This window comes from Trichechus manatus, unplaced genomic scaffold (genome assembly GCF_000243295.1).
Source record: "Trichechus manatus latirostris isolate Lorelei unplaced genomic scaffold, TriManLat1.0 scaffold00046, whole genome shotgun sequence".
Lineage (NCBI taxonomy): Eukaryota > Metazoa > Chordata > Mammalia > Sirenia > Trichechidae > Trichechus > Trichechus manatus.
Window position 1 is genome coordinate 8,866,466 of NW_004443982.1, and position 1,251 is coordinate 8,867,716.

Below are 1,251 nucleotides of genomic sequence, written 5' to 3' on the forward strand. Positions count from 1 at the left end.
TATGAGAAGCACAAGAGGTGCGAAAATGCCTATGGCTCTGGCTTTGGAATCCAAAGAACTAGGTGTGATTCTGGGGAACTCGCTCATGGATTAGTGGGGCTGGGGGCGGGCTGCAGGATTCCAGGCCTGAGACATGTTGGGCCTGCTGGCAGGTCCATCAGAGCTGGGCACCACCATCCTCACTCTCCTCTCTGGCCAAGCTTCAGCAGCCACGACCTTCCACTCACACAGTAAGAAACATTTTCACCATCTTACATTTAATGAACTTTATTTATAGATAATAATTAATTAGGTTAAAAACTGCAACAGCTCCTTTTTCTTGCCTTATAAAAGGCATCTGGTTTTCTCTATGAACAACGGTAGAACGTTCAACTTCATCCTGGCCGGCATGGCTCACACTCACATCATCAAACGGGCCTCCCTCTCGTAGACATCAGGCATCATACCCATCGGCGAGTTGATCATGTGTACGGTGTTCTTGCTAAACAACTTGAACTCGTAGTGAATCAGTTGTTCCCAGAAGCCGTTGTTGGGCCGGATGATGGGTCGACACGACTTGGTCCAGGTGTAAGCTTCCCGCAGCGACATGCCGTGGTACTTCATCAGGTAGGCAAGGCAGAGGGCGGCTGAGCGGCTCACGCCGGCGACGCAATGCAGCAGTGTGCGGCCCTGTTTCATCTCCACGCTGTGGATGTGGTCAGCTATGGAGTCAAAGTAGTCGTAGAGGCTGGCGCTGGGTGTGTCGGCCACAGGGACGCGTACATATTGGATGTCTTCGAAGGAGGTGTTTACGACTTCCACCGACACGTTGATAACTGTAGTGATATGGTTGCTGGACAGCAGGAGCCTGTTGTTGGCAGCCGCACCATTACTGATAAACAGGCTGCTGGTGATCTGAGACAGGCCATGGACCGTGGGCCGCTGTAGATGAGGTGGGAGGGGACGCCGGGGCTCTGTCATCAAGGCGGCGGATCCTCGGTCTCTCTGGGCAGGTCGGTTGGGGGCACCACTCCCTCAGGCAGGCGAGTTGTTCTGGAAGCAGCCGCACCGCGAAGTCTCGGGCGGGGGTATGGGGAAGGGAGGACCAACGGATCACGACCGGGCGTCACAATCCCCAACGCCAGGCGCTCTGGTTTCCATGGCAATGGCCGCTCGCGGAGGGGAGCCTCGTGAGCCTCGGTGCTGTGCAGGGTCTTCCGAGAAACCGCGGGTCCCTTTTCTTTTTGTCTTTCTTCATAGTAGTTTATTTTC

At 54.7% G+C, this 1,251-nt stretch overlaps 1 protein-coding gene across 1 annotated transcript; it reads right to left on the reverse strand.

Moving 5' to 3' along the window:
• Nucleotides 1-399: 399 nt before the first annotated feature.
• On the reverse strand, nucleotides 400-960 carry DUSP21 (dual specificity phosphatase 21). Its single transcript, XM_004376955.1, has one exon. The coding sequence runs from the start codon at nucleotides 958-960 to the stop codon at nucleotides 400-402; it is 561 nt and encodes a 186-aa protein (XP_004377012.1).
• Nucleotides 961-1,251: the final 291 nt, after the last annotated feature.

Coding starts and splice junctions, on each gene's coding strand:
- DUSP21 (XM_004376955.1), bottom strand. CDS start 960: ATGACAGAGCCCCGGCGTCCCCTCCCACCTCATCTACAGCGGCCCACG.